Here is a 13821-nt window from a genome sequence, read left to right on the forward strand (position 1 = left end):
CCGGAGGTTCCGTGGCAGGACAAATAGGTAGTGGTGTGGGGCACGGAATTTTTGCCGGGGGGGGGGGGGAGCCCTCCTCCTCCTCCTGCAAGCTAGCCAAATAGGATTTATGCAGGAGGACGACAAATTCTGAGGAAAAACGAGCTTTAGAGTTCCCGGGGGGGCCTAGGGGCTCAAATCGGGGGGGAAAAAAAAATCGCTAAAATCTGGCTTCCCAGCCCCAGGCAGCTCCGAATTGGGAGCTGAGGAAAAACCCAAAATGGCCACTGTTCCCGGGCTTTGCCGACCCGGGAATGGCCTGGCCATGCGCTGGGGGTTCCGTCCCCAGACTGAACTTGCCTGCCCTGCTGAGAAGGGGCCTTCCTCACCCGGCGGGCAGGGCCCCTGGCGCAATAGACACGATGAAGGCTGCCCACACGCGAGGCAGGTTGCTGGCCGCAGCATCCTCAGTGAAGAGGAGCCGCGTGCTGAAGAAAAAAAGTTAAAAATAGATATGATTGGCAGCCCGCTAGCAGGAGCGGAGGCGGGGGAGTGAAGCCCACACGCTCCTGTCTGTCTGGCTGCCGGTTCGAATCCCAGGTAAAGCCAAATTAAAGACTTCTTATAATTGTATTATTTTATTTTATTTTTTTTAAAACTCAGACTGAGCACAACAATGGAGCACTATGCTCCCTAGGCAACCAGGGGAGGAGAGATGAATGACTGGACCACCAGCCTCGGTCCCCATACCTGGAAGCAACCACGGACTCGGACTATGCTCCGCACAAGGGGCGAAGCCCCCCTGAGTCTGGCAAGAGCCAGGAGACCGGACAGTCTCCTGCACAGACTAAAAATTTAACTCTTTCTTCTTTTTTTTTTATAGGAAGAAATCCAATCAAAATCCCTAAGGAAGAAGTACTTGCTTGATCCAAGAAGAAAAAGAAGGCTGACTAGCCTAAATCAGGAGACCGAAGGGTGAGCTGATCCACCTGCTGGAGACAGACAAATACTGAAGGGCTGCAGGGTAGGCTCTGTCCTCATATAGGTTACCCTTTCAGATTTGGTCTGTCTCCACCTGCTGGAAAGGAGGCTCAACCCACGGACTGGACTGATCCGGGTACGAACAGGGAAATTCAATGCAAAAAAAGTGCAGGGTCATGCATTTGGGATGCAAACTTCCAAAAGAGCTGCATACGAATGAGGTGGGGGGGAAGGGTGCAGGGGAGAAGATGCTGATGTACACTTATCAGCAGAGAGGCCTCAAGCTGATAGTGACATGATCTCAAGGTGGGGAAAACAATGTGACAAGGCGGTGGCTAGAGCCACAAGGATGATGGGCTGCACAGAGAGAGGCATAACTAGTATGGCAGTGCACAGCACTTGCAACTGGGCTACTAGACCGTCCCCCAAAACACTATATTTTAAGAAAGACTAATTTTAAAAAATGTTTTCCCCATTTCCTGTCCCCTCCTGAAGGCACATTTGTCTATGGTTTGCCAGCATGAATTCTGGCAAGGCACTATGTGGTGAATACCAAACCATTCTTTATTATTGATTTACTGTATTATTATAGCATGGTGCATTTACACTGTTTACATTTTATATCTGTACCAGAAGGAAGACTTAAAAAATAAATTTTACTATATCCAGAATGGACATCCCAACCGGAAATCTGCACTGCCACTGGAAATAACATAGTAACAGTTTTGATGGCAGATGATGACCAAATGGTCCATCCAGTCTGCCCAGCAATTCGGCCAGCACCGGGCAAGTGTACAGAAAAGCAGAAAAACCTGCTTTTCTGTACACCCTCCGACTAAATATCATAGTGATATTAAGTCGGAGGCCCCAAAAATAAAAAAAAAATAAAAAATCTTAAAAAAAAAAAAATCTGCCCATGGCCCATGGGTTGGAAAATGGACGCTCAATTTTGCTGCTGTCCGTTTTCCGAACCCGTGGCTGTCAGCGGGTTCGACAACCAACGCTGGTAAAATTAAGCGTCGCTGTCAAACCCGCTGACAGCCGCTGCTTCTGCCAAGCCTCCTTATTAGCGCGGGCCCTCATTTGAATACTGAGTCGCGCGCCCAGGAGAGGTGCCTGGGTGCGCGTTGGGAGAGCGGGCACTCGCCTCGGAGCGCCGGCTCTCCCGCTCACTTTACTGAATCGGCCTGAGAATGGGGCAGTCTTCTTGTTAATTCAGACAATGCCTCTTGAACGTGCTCTGCTTTTGGACTTGGCCATAGAAGCAGTCCTGTACTTTTTCCATATTGCCTGCGTATTAGAATCCCAGACTGTAAAAATCAGGGCCCTGACCTTTTTCCCCTGCCGATGAAGCGGAGAGTGATGTTGCAATTGCATCAAAATCATGAAAGCTGATTGGTTCAGGGTAGTAATTCCCATGTCCTATTAGGGGTAGTAGCTGCCACTCATGAATCCTTCTCTTCATTTCCACTCCAGCCTTTAGGGATCCACATTGTTTATTCCATGCCTTTTTGAATTAGTTTACTGTTTAAGCACTGTGGATCCCTAAAGGCTAGAGGTGGAAACCTGTCCCCTTCTCAGGAAATGATGATCCTGCTTGGCTCGGGTCAGTCAGCTGATGTGACATCAGGAGGCATTGGGATCTCTCCAGGCCACAGAAATACATGGGGATCTGCCCCAAGCAGCCATGATTTTGGAGAGAGCTTTCCTCCTCCCCCGGCTGGAAAGGTTAACCTGGCACTGATTATACAGAGGACAAACATGGGATCCAGTGTGTTTTCCTCAACATGCAAATGTATTCAATAGGATGATAACAATACACGCAAAAGCTACTGTCAGGTTCTGCAAGTCTGGTCTGGATTTGACAAGTATAACTTAATTGGTTTTATCAATTTAACAATGTCGCCATGTGATATAAATTCAGTCTAGGCTTTCTTGCAACCTTTTTAATTAAGATATGAACACACAAAATACACATAGTTTGTGACAGCAATGAGTTCAGCAGGTGTATTCTGTAGCAGAAAAATGTCCGTTTAAAACCTTCCCCCACCAAAAAATGAACTAGAAACAGTGTGGTTTCAACAGTATAATCATATACAAATAAAACTAACAATCGTATACAACTTGACAGGTGAAATTTGCTAAAAGATGACTAGAAATCCATTGATTTCAGTCTACTCGGTGCGCATTTCTAGCTGCCACCCCAAGGCAGTCCGCCCCTTATCCTGAAGACTGTTTTGGGAGCTAGAAAACAAGGATCAAATTTCAGGGTGATGGAGTGAGCCAGGCAGCAATGAGGTGGTGTTACGGCAAACTGCTGTTCGTCTTTCAAACCAGTCAGTAAAGGAAAGTCAGCCTTCTACAAGGTCAACATGTACATTTATTTTCAAACTTGATGTCTGTCCAGCCCCATCAGCCTTATCGTTCTTTTAATTGTTCTAACCCAGCCCCACAGCAGAAAGCCGATCCCTCACCCTCAACAGCAAAGCGAATCATCATTGCAGAGTCTGCAGCAGTGATTCCAAGCACCGGACAGTTCTTCAGTAATAAATCTTCACATTACTTCTAGCTCACAAAGCTAACATGTTGGCTCAGTAAGCAGCCTTTAAAGTCACAGTAAAATTTTCCTATAAAAGAAATCCCTTCATAAAAACAGAAGCATAAAACAGATGATTAAAAGCAGCTCACAAAACGACCCAGTGAGTAGTTGTCATTTTTCCCCAAACAGTAAAACATTCAGTTTGCTTCATTCTTCTTTAAAGGCTCCAAGTCAAACCTGAAAGAAAATGTAAAAGCAAAACAGGAAATAAGTGTCTATTCAGTTTTGACATTCATACCATGCTTTTATCTCCAGGGCTTTACAATTTACACATTCTGGGCCAGAAAGAGGTCATGCATGCCGAGAGGATATGTAGGTGGAATGACTTTAAGGAGTTTCTGGGTGCTGCTTTACAATATCCAGTTTGCACCTGTTCATTTCACTGGTTAGGATCACCATTTCCATGCAACTACACCCTACAGTCAGGTCTGACTGAGAGGCTTCAATCGGGATATCTCCTATAGTCTAGGTGACATGGGTTGAAGAGACTGGAGCCCACTGAGCCATCACATACTAATTCTCTCCACCACCATATTTTCTCACGTTCCTGCTTATATTGAGGTCAGCAACCCTTTGTGGATAAAATACCACAATGCAGCTGTTTAAAGATACTTCCAATACTGCTGCATTGTAATTCGCCAGATTTAACAGAGAAATGGGGAATATTTTTACAGTGGCCCAGTACCTCTGTGGTTGACACTACAAACATCCTAGAAGGGAGATACAAGTTTGGAAGAAATCATTTGGGATATTTCTGCTTTGAGCTGAAAGGGTTAGCATTTAGCCTATGGAATGCGTGTGGGTTAAACATTTTTAAAACTAAAGCGATACTAATTTTAAGGTTAGTATTTATTTGCCAGTGTTTGAATTGTATTGTAGGAAAATAAACTCTGAATCTCTGAGCTAGTAAAAGATAATAATTTTTTTTTTTGCCAGTGTTAGAATTGTGAGTTTGCAAAGGTCACTTACTTGTTCTGAGAGTTCTGGTTCCTGGGCAATTAGTTACTAGTTTGATTCCCACCCTTCCACTCACCAACGGGCCGATACAGTATGGTGTGCTTGGCCGAGCGCACCTTTAGCCCCGGTTTGGCCGCGTGTTTTCAATGCGCTATTTTTACCCCTTATACAGTAAGGGGTAATAGCGCGTCAAAAACGCATGTCCAACCCCGCGAAACTAATAGCGCCCGCAACATGCAGAAGTTAATTTCAGCCAGCACAGGGAAAGTGTACAGAAAAGCAGAAAAAACTGCTTTTCTGTACACCCACCATAGCGATATTAAGTTGGAGGCCCCAAAATTAAAAAAAAATGTAAAATTAAAAAAAAAAAAATTTTAAAATCTGCCCGTGGGTTGGAAGACGGACGTTCAATTTAGCTGGCATCCATTTTCCGAACCCGTGGCTGTCAGCAGGTTTGAGAACCGACGCTGGTAAAATTGAGCATCGGCTGTCAAACCCACAGACAGCCGCAGATTCTGTCAAAAAGGAGGCACAAGGGACGCGCTAGTGTCCCTAGTGCCTCCTTTTACCGCAGGCCCTCATTTAAATAGTCAATCACGCACCCAGGAGAGTGGCCTGGGCGCTCGCCTCGGAGCGCCGGCTCTCCCGCGGTTTTTACTGAATCGGCCCGCAAGTAAGTTCTGCAATACTACAAGGCCTCTGCAGTTTCAAATACAGAGGAAAGCCAGCAGAGGAGGAAGGAGCAGCAGCAAAACGCTGCTCTCCCAATCCCTCCTTCAGGCATTAGGACATCCTACAGGCCAGGAGGGAAAAAAGAAGCCAGGCCTTAACTCTCCTGATCTAGCACAATGGCTGGGACATGCTGCTTGTGATCTGGAGGTTGAAGTGGGGGTGTGAAACTACATGAAACCTGCAACATGAAACTCTCTCAGCATGGTAAGGTTTTCCATTTCTTAGGTTTACTGTCTTCATGTAACTTGGAGAGGTTATTCGGTTTCTGGAATCTTCTGCGTATGCTTAATGTAATGAGGCTGGGAACCTACAGTTTTCTGTTAAAATAAGAACCTTAAAATAATGAGGAGCCTTGATTTTGCCTTTGGTGTTGCTTGTATGATTTCTGTTGTAACCATGCTAAAAAAAAAAGCAGGGAGACCAACTTTACAACCCTTCATATTATGTGGGCTTATAGGGGGCCTTGGGTTAGATGGCGGTGATGGAGCTTAAGACATATGAAGCCTCTCACCCCTCCAAGGACAGAAATGCATAACTTCATAAGTGTATTGTGTCAAAAACTGGTTACATTTGCCTGAAGATTGCTATTTGCATTTCTTTGTACACAATGACAGTCAATACCATGAGAGCTATGCTCTTCACTAGAAATGAGAATTTACAGTAAGTGCCTCAATAAGCAAGAAGGATCCCTCTCACTACAGTAGAGTGGCTCGCTTCTTGTATCCTGGACAATGTGTGTATTTTGTGAAAATACCCACATCTATCCACCTATCTATACATACACACACACACGCACGCACGCACACACACACACATGTAGATCACCAAGCTCTCGACAAAGCCAACGAACTCGCCAACTAATTCAAGACAAAAATCACCAATCTCACCCGCTCCATTTCAACCCAGAACTACGCACCCAACCCACCCAGCAAATCGCAGCCTCAACAGAAGTGCAGCCTTGAATGCTTCGAACCCACCTCCACACTGGAGATTGAAAATACCCTCAAGAAAATAAAACCCTCTTCCCACCCATCAGACCCAATACCTACGAACCTACTCACCTCCATACCAAACACCATTGCACAACCAATTGCGAAAATCATTAATTCTTCACTAACTCAAGGCATAGTTCCCAATCAGCTAAAACTAGCAATTCTCAAACCCCTACTCAAAAAACCGAACGCCTCACCGACTGACCCAGCAAACTTCCGGCCTATCGCAAACCTCCCTTTGATAGCCAAACTGATGGAAAAAGCGGTAAACAAACAACTGGCAGAATACCTCGAAGAACATAATATTCTCTCTCCAGCTCAGTACGGCTTCTGCAAATCTCGAAACACCGAGTCACTGCTGCTTTCTCTCACAGACACCATCCTACTAAATCTGGAGAAAAAACAATCACACCTACTGATACTGCTAGACTTATCCTCAGCTTTCGATACTGTAAACCACACCATACTCATAAACCAATTAGCAAACATAGGTATCAAAGGTACAGCTCTCAGCTGGTTCAAGTCCTTCTTGTGTAACAGATTCTACAAAGTCAGGATAAACAACAAGGAATCTCAACCGGTCCTTTCAGACCAAGGGGTACCTCAAGGCTCATCACTCTCACCAACGCTCTTCAATATCTACCTCCTCCCTCTCTGTCAACTTCTCTCCAACCTCAATCTCACCTATTACCTTTTTGCGGACGACATACAGATACTCATTCATGTCACCGAATCACTTCTAAGAACCATCATCCACTGGAAGGAATGCCTGCAATCAATCAAACAACTACTCTCCAGCCTTAACCTAGTCCTGAATGACAACAAAACAGAGATGCTAATCATTTCTCATGACTCCAAGATCAACACAACAATCCCTGCACTATCCTCTACACTAAGCATGGATTTCACCCCAGATGTCAGAAACCTAGGAATTTGGATGGACAACCAACTAAACCTAAAAAAATTTATAAATAACACCACCAAAGACTGCTTTTACAAACTTCAAGTCCTCAAAAAGCTAAAACCTCTCCTACATTTCAGCGACTTCTGCCTAGTTCTACAATCCATCATCCTAACAAAACTCGACTACTGCAACTCCATCCTTCTCGGTCTCCCCGCTAACACTATCAAACCCCTAACAGATGGTTCAGAACGCATCTGCCAGAATCCTCACAAACTAAGAAAAGAGATCATATCACCCCTATTCTCTGCAATTTACACTGGCTACCCATCAAATACAGAATTCTGTTCAAAACACTCACCATCATCTACAAAGCAATACACAACATCGCTCCCATCACACTACAGTCACAACTGCGAGCACACACATCATCAAGACCCATCAGAAGCGCATACAAAGGCTCGCTGTATGCACCTCCAGCAAAATCACTATTAAGAAAGAGAGCACTATCAACAGTTGGTCCCCACAAATGGAACACGCTTCCTCCAGACCTACGCTTTGAACCAAGCCTACCGGAGTTCAAAAAAAGGCTAAAGACTTGGCTCTTCAGACAAGCGTTCCCAGATTCTTAACGTAACCAAGCCTTCCCACCTCCTTACACTACCAACCTCTCCCCCTACCTAATGCCCTTTTGCCCTCAGTCTTATCTCTGACAAGCTCTTCAACCCCTGACTATTTTCAGCCAAAAAAAAAAAAATATATATATATATATATAAACTCCATCAAATTATCCATCACCATAATCTCTCCAAGACTCACGGTTGTTAACATTATCTGTATAGTTGGGGTCTCATAGCCTACTGCTTCATGCTCCTATCTATCGAATCCACTGGCATTAATTGCCATGTAATCGCCTGTTTAAGATAAATAAGCCTGTGTAACTGTTTAATGTAATTAAGCCCTATTTAACTGTTTAAATGTTAAGAGTAATTAGCAGTTTATGTATTTAAGCCGTAATTAAGCCGTATTTATTGTTTAATGTAAAAAGCCCTGGCCAATCAAGCCTCGGGCGAGTTGCCGTTATTTGTGAACCGGATTGATTTGTATGTAATACAGGAATTTCGGTATAGAAAAATTTAAAATAAATAAATAAATAAATGTACTTTACAACGTACTTCAGACAGAGTCAGTAAAACTCTCATGGCAAAATAAGTGAATTAATAATAATTAAGAGTTAGGTGGAAGAGTGAGTGGTGCAGTGGGAAGCAGAGCAGCCATCTGGCTTCTTGGGGGCAGAGGTTACAGAATCACTCTTGGCAGGAGCAATGAGAATAGAGAATTTTACAAAGAAAGGTTGCAAGAGCTTCAGTGCCACCTTGCTGCCTCTTCATGGAATTAGAAACATGCAATTTAACCCAGGGCGAGAGGCCCTTCTTGTTTACTGCCCTGGCAATGGTACAATGACTGGCGAAGGCAAAGAGAGGGCTAAACAGCAGAAGAACATGTTATCCATAGGCATACCCTAAGATTCACTGGGTTATAGGCAAAGGAATTCATATTTTGCAGCGCCTCTGCAAGGATCTTCTTGAGGGCCTCATAGTCCGGCTTCTCATCGTAGCTCAAGAACATGACCTGCTCCAGGTATTTTTTCACTGCACCTGCAAATCAATAACATCAGTATTTGATGGACTTCAGAAAAGGTTAGTGTGTGTTTATAATGCAGCATGCGGTCTTGTAAGAAGAAAATAGAGTGAGAGAGAAACAAGTATGTAGCATCCTTCTAAACATTTCCACCTCTGCTCTTTTCTTTAGTTTGTCAATCCTATTCCTGAAGCAATAGTGGAACAGGATTACCAGCTGGCAGTTGATGCCGCTCCAAAGGGCCGGTGCTAGCTTTCTGGCTGCCCTGTGCGAACAATTACTTTGTTGCCTCCCCACCCCCGCCCTTTGCTTCCTGCCCCCGATTCATTCAGTTTCTGTCCCGGTCCCATCAGGGCCGGTGCAAGGGGATTAGGTGCCCTAGGCGAGCCTTCTCCCTTGCGGCCCCCCCCCCCCCCCTCGGGTCCCGACTCCTACCTCATTCTAGATCACGCCCACTGACTGTGTGGTTTTCTGGGTCGCGAGCAGGTTGGGCACTGCTCGCGGCCCGCCAAATCTCCACTCCTCTTTGCCGCCACTTGCGGCCCCATATGGTTCGCACCCAGTGGCGCACCAAGGGTCTCCGGTGGGTGCGCGCCCTTGAAGTGCACAAAGGAGTGCAACAGAGGAGCTTGCCCCTTTGTGCGCCCCCTTCGTGTACACCTGAAGTGCTAGCCTGCTTTTCATCTACCATAATAACCTTTCCTATTAACTAAAACCATTCTAACAACGGAGCACATAAACTTTATCAAACCTGTACTTGGATAGGGCATCTATGGCGAACTAAGAAGGCAAATTCAAAAACAGAATCAAAAAAGTAATACAAAACAAATCTTCCCCATGACCAACAACAACTCTCATACAGGGCCAATGCATTTGTGTGCCTCTCCAGCATCCCCCCCTTTAATGCTTCTTGTACTAATGCTTAAGGTCACAGAAAATCAGTGGCGTCTCTAGACAGAATTTTTTTTTGGAGGGGAGGGAGCCAAAATGATATTTCTTCATCACACCCACCTCTATAGCATGGATCCTGCTTTAAAATTGGTTATAAAAAAATGTGTTAATAAAAAAATCCAAAGGATCTTCTGAGTAATTTTAAAAAGCTGGCCAGTTTCACACTATAAAATTATTTGATAGCCTCATTCAACTAATTCTATATGGCTATGAGAGTGAAGTCTGGAATATATAGGAAGGGACAGAATGTCAATACAAATCCTGCACCTCCAGTTCTGTAACTCTGTGCATCCACTGAAATTCCCCCAAACAATGGAGCTTGGGTGTTTCCCTTACAGCTCATCATACTAAAAGATATTTTCAAATTCTGGTGTCACCTCACAGTAACAGCAGCACAAACACCTTTCACTGTCAGACACATTGTGAACTAACACAAAACCCCGCAAATAAGACACTCAAAATCTATACTGCAATCCCATCATAACATAACAGTAATAACACCAAGGACTCAAACAACAATAACCCTATCTGTGAAAAAGCAAGGGTAAATATTACACTGGGTCCTAGAATACCAATACACCACCTACTGAGGAAACAAAACAAACCAGATTGCTATAGATCCCTATGCTAGCAGAATCTCTCATCACGGTCACACACACAGAGCAGAGACAGACTCTCACCAAAAACAGAATACAAAATAAAGTAGCACAAATTAGACAAAAACTGAAATGGAAACTCCAAGAAGCCAGACTCTGTATATTAACAATGGAAAAACAGAACCACCATTCCTCATAAAACAAATAAAATCAAGAAACATAAAGCATCAGTTATAATAGTAAAACTATAATAAAAGAATATTTTAAAACTACTGATAAATAGAATTTCTATTAATTAAAATCATATACATTTTTTACAATTTCCCAAACACCAATAAAATATGTCAAAACAGCACATATATCAAATAACACCCAATAATTAAAACTAATAAGGATTTTTAAAAAGCCCCTGCTGTCCCCTTCTGTGGGAGCTCTTGATTTCCAGTCTCCCTGATATTGTCGAGAATTAGGAGGTTATCCTCTCTCTCTCTCTCACACATACATATTCATGCTCTTATATCCACTATAAGCTCTCGCTCTCACAGACACTGACACATTTTCAGGGTCTAAGACACTCTCTCCCCCTCCACACAAACTCTTACTCTTCTGGACATGGACACGGACACGCACGCGCACACACACACACGCAGGCTCCCATCATTTTCACACCACTCCCTCCCCATCCCCCAGGCAGGCACCCATGCATTCACACACATACACCCCCATGCAGAGTCCCATTCATACACATGCACACACTAAAGGCAGACCCTCCTCTCTTTCTTTTGCCAGCAACCTCAGAGCCTCTCTCATTCCTCTGCTGCCGCATGGCTATTGGGGAGGCGCCGATTGCTGCTATTGGCACTGAAGCCCATTCTGCTGCCTCCTCTGTGCAGGCCCTGTGGGTTTCCACTTCCTCTATGCTGATCTCGTACATTGTGAGATCCACATAGAGAAAGTGCTACTCTTGCACATTACCAAAGATTACATATGCCAATCGCTAAAAAGTAATTTTTTTTTTTTTTTTTTTTTACTTTTGCTGTCTGATCTTAGTTTTCTAATTGGTTGGTCACAGGATTTTTTTTCCCACTTTCCCTTTCTTATTTTTTTGCCAATTCCTTTTATATTGTCTTTTTTTCTATTTCTTTTCTCTCCATCTTCGTCCCTCAAACACAGTCATGTTCTCATGCTCAAATACTTTCTCTCTCACATACACACACAGTCTCTCACTGTCACATGCTGTCTCTCATACACTCATTCATACACACAGTCTCTCACTGGCACATGCTGTCTGACTCACACACACAGGCTCTCTCACTCCCACATGCTGTCTTGCTCAAGCACAGGCTCTCACTCTCACACACACAGAGGCTCTCATATGCTGTCTCTGCAAACGTTCAGGTCCTCACTCCCACACACAGTCTTTCAACTCACTCTCACACACAATCTCTCAACTTATCTCATACATGCACACATACACACTCGACAGGCCCTCAGCCTCTCTCTCACCTCTGGGCCTCCTCTTCACAGGTTGCTACTGGGCCGCTACCTCTTCTCGGGCCGCTGCGACTTGGGATTTGCGGCGGCCCGTGGTGGCTGCTCCTCTTCTGCACGCGCTGATGCTCCTCCTCCTTCCTGCCAGTGCGGCTCCGGCAACGTTTTCTTCCGGGGTCACGTGGTCAGGAAGGAGGAGGAGCACCTGCAGGCTTGAACGCAACCTTTTTCTCTGGGCCGTGGTGATGTGAGCTCTACCACGGCCCTGCCGATCTGCCTGCGTGCTATGTGTTGCTGCTCAGCCGCCAGTGGGATGAGGTCCACCGGCAGCCGCATGAGTCTCCCTGCGCCAAGGGGCATTGGCTCCCCTTGGGATACCACTGCTTGCGGCGCCCCCTAATATTCGGCGCCCTAGGCCCAGGCCTAGTTCGCCTAGTGCTTCCACCGGCCCTGGGTCCCATCAAAAAAGCCCAGCTCCCTCCAGCAACCTATATTTTAAAAAACTGACACCCACCTACCCCCATGGAGCCCATAGTCAAGGGAAGGTATTAGGTACCCTAAGCAAACTTTGCAGCCTTGCACACACATTCACCCTCTGAAACACATAAAATTCAAGTATGCATTTATAACAGATTTTACAAAAAAAAAAAAAGAACATTCAAAAGTACAATCTTCTGAGGCAAAAATATCACATGCATATTATATTTACATGCATTGTTGTGGTGCTAACCACAAAATACTGTAACCAAGACACACACACATGAACACAAGCTCTGCACATACACATACAGATGAACACAAGCTCAGACACAGACACGCACTCAAGTTCTCACACAGACACCCTTGTCTACACATGCACACAAGCTCTGACACAGATATGCACTCAAGCTCTCACACAGACAAACACATACACATGAATACAAGCTCTGACACAGATACACACTCAAGCTTTGACAGACACACATACATGAACACAAGCTCTGACATAGAAATTCACACAGACACATGCACACAGGTTCTCTCTCACACACATACAAGGCCTCCTTTCTCCAGGCCACGGTGGGATGAGCTTCACCACAGTCCCGCCGGCTTTCTTCTTCCTTAAATTCGGGCCCACAGGCTAGTCTTTCTTTCAGTTTGGCTGCACCGGCCTTTCTGCGATGGGGGCAGGGGCTGGAAAGCTGCGAGTGCACATGTGCAGCTAAAAGGGAAAACTGCTGCAGCCTTTCCTCACTTTTGGCTGCCAGCGGGCTGAGCTCCGCTGGCGGCCCGCCTCTCTTCTTCGTGGCCTTTTTTGGTTTTGGTTGCCGGCAAAGCTCAACTTGCCGGCGGCCCCGCATCCTCTTCTGCTGCTCTCCCAGGAGTGCCGCCCCGTGCAAATGCAAGGTGTGCACACCCGGTTGCACCAGGCCTGCCTCCCAAGATTAAGGGCTGTATTTTCAAAAGGGTACGCGCGTAACCGATCTTATGCGTGCCGGGCCTATTTTCAAAAGGCCCGGCGACGCGCGTAAAGCCCCGGGTCTTGCAAAAAGGGGCGGGGAGGGAGCGGGACGGTCCGGGGGGGGGGGGGAAGGGCAGGGGAGGTAGGGGACGGGAAGGGAAGGTGGGGTGGGGGGGTAGGGAAGTTCCCTCCGAGGCCATGGAGGGAATGGGAGAAGGCAGCGTGGCTCGGCGCGGGATCGGCGCACACAAGGTGCACAATTGTGCACCTCCTTGCGCACGCCGACCCCTGATTTTATGACATGCGCGCACCTGTGCGTGCATGTTATAAAATCGGTCGTACATGTGCGCTCGTCGGGTAGCCCGCGCACATGTACGCCCGCGCGTACCTCTTAAAATCTACCCCTAAGATTTTAGTGAGCCAGCTGCCTTGGTACATGTGGGTACCAATGACATAGAACGATGCAAGAGGGAGGATCTGGAGACCACATTTAGGACTGAAAGTATCAGATTCACATCCAGAACCTCCAGGGTAGCTTTCTCAGAAATGCTCTCAGTTCC

At 45.7% G+C, this 13821-nt stretch overlaps 1 protein-coding gene across 4 annotated transcripts in view; it reads right to left on the reverse strand.

The window, feature by feature from the left end:
- Nucleotides 1-2891: 2891 nt before the first annotated feature.
- Nucleotides 2892-13821, reverse strand: part of VRK3 (VRK serine/threonine kinase 3) — a 161656-nt gene continuing 150726 nt past the window's right edge. For all 4 annotated transcript variants that reach the window (XM_029608855.1, XM_029608853.1, XM_029608852.1 and 1 more), the window contains 2 exons: nt 8663-8799; nt 2892-3736 (listed from right to left, as the gene is read on the reverse strand). In XM_029608855.1, the coding sequence (XP_029464715.1) occupies nt 3731-3736; nt 8663-8799 (143 nt within the window). In that variant the 3' untranslated portion in view covers nt 2892-3730. The remainder of the gene's footprint in view (nt 3737-8662; nt 8800-13821) is intronic.

The sequence above is a fragment of the Rhinatrema bivittatum genome, chromosome 7 (assembly GCF_901001135.1).
Source record: "Rhinatrema bivittatum chromosome 7, aRhiBiv1.1, whole genome shotgun sequence".
In the NCBI taxonomy this organism is placed as follows: domain Eukaryota; kingdom Metazoa; phylum Chordata; class Amphibia; order Gymnophiona; family Rhinatrematidae; genus Rhinatrema; species Rhinatrema bivittatum.